The following is a 1,641-nucleotide window of genomic DNA, read 5'->3' as shown; positions in this document are numbered from 1 at the left end:
ACCGGACCGGCGTCTAGATGTAGGCACCGGTCACTTAACCCTCACCGGGATATGACAGCTGGGAAGCCGGATGTCGGTGTAAGGTCCGCCGGCTTCCCGACTGCATACCATATAATTGTCTGCCAGTTGTGCAAATAAATATCTGATCACTTTGAGTGGACATTTATGTCGTATTGCCCCGGTTGAGCAGTAGGTATTGACAGATACACCATACCGAAATGGTGTTCTCTACTGATGATCAAACTTATTTCAGCTAGAAATCACTTTTCCCACTCAACAGAGACTGATAATCCAGTCTCTGTCGTGCTAACGGTCGGTAGAGGTCCACGGTTATGGTCTTCTGAAGCTAACTTGACTTGGTTGGTGTGAGCTTCGTCTGGTCTGTTTCCCCGGCTGTACAGAAGGCTGCACCAGCCTGTGAACGTGTATCTAAATCTGTCAGAGGCAAAACAGTATAATATGGGATCCAAACAGCAGTTTGTTGCAGACATCATCCATGTGATATAGTAGGCCACCTCAACTCTTTCCAGTAAAGAGCACAAGGCTGGGAAAAATAAGGTGATGGTGACGCCTGCTGTCCTGGTGATATGTACGGGAATATAGCAAATCATAAATATGATTAAGGAGACAAATATGGTCTGTACGGATTTGGACACCATGACTTTGCTGACAGTGTTCATAGGATTCACCTTGAGAATATATCGACTCAGGAGACTGTAGCAGACCAGTGTTATGGAGAAAGGAATGAGGGCACCGGAGAAGAGGATGATCCAGTTCCAGACAAAAAATAAAACCACCTGTTCTGTTTGATGAATACTGAGACATTTTGTAACTCCGTGAACTTCAGAAGTCTTTAGAACAAAGAAAAATGGAATTCCTTGCACAAAGAGACAACCCCAGACACCAAGGCAAAGTTTTGTGATGAACGGCTTCTTGGTCCAGGCGGTTCTTTTAACATTGCGGGCAACAGTAAAATATCTGTGGATGCTGATTAATGTGAGGAAATAGATACTTCCATACATGTGAGTGCTGAGCAGGAAGACCTTAAACTGGCAGAAGAATGTCCCAAAAGTCCAGTGGTCAGTCAAGGAGTAGATAATGATCAGTGGAGCTGCTGGAGTGATGATGGCATCGGCGATGGCCAAGATGAACTGGAGAACCACAGTTGAGTTCCATTGTTTTACCCGAAACCAGAAAATCCATAGACTGATACAGTTCAACACAAAGCCAGTAAAGAAGATGAAGCTCAGGAAGATGGGGATGAAAGGGTTAATTGTTTGAGGCTGACAGCCAGTGTAGTTCACGGATGTGTTTAGCATCTTGAGACTTTGCTGAACTGTAAATCAAATAACAGGATGTTAGAAAAATTCTTTACTTATTTTAGATGCACAAATGACATTAGTTCCCTTAATTACAAGCATTATCTTTACCCACAATTTTAAGGACCAATTACAGTATAAGAACATAACCACTACTCTTCTGTAGTTTCTTTATTTTTTCTGATAAGGGCATATCCAATTGGATGCAAGGTTTTGCCTGCAAAAAATTATGCGTACCTCACAAACCAATTTAGATTACCACAGGAATGTGCACTCCTGATATCAGCGGTACACAATTTAAAAAAAAATTATAGCAAATTGT

At 42.3% G+C, this 1,641-nt stretch overlaps 1 protein-coding gene across 1 annotated transcript; it reads right to left on the bottom strand.

Moving 5' to 3' along the window:
- Positions 1–260: 260 nt before the first annotated feature.
- LOC148542266 (P2Y purinoceptor 4-like) lies at positions 261–1,319 on the bottom strand. Its single transcript, XM_088469045.1, has one exon. It carries the CDS (start codon positions 1,317–1,319, stop codon positions 261–263), a length of 1,059 nt encoding a protein of 352 aa, XP_088325171.1.
- Between the last annotated feature and the right edge of the window lie 322 nt (positions 1,320–1,641).

Source organism: Taudactylus pleione, unplaced genomic scaffold, assembly GCF_031769625.1.
Source record: "Taudactylus pleione unplaced genomic scaffold, aTauple2 ptg000013l, whole genome shotgun sequence".
NCBI lineage: Eukaryota > Metazoa > Chordata > Amphibia > Anura > Myobatrachidae > Taudactylus > Taudactylus pleione.
The sequence above is the reverse complement of the archived record's forward strand: the minus strand, read 5'-3'. Positions and strand labels throughout refer to the sequence as shown.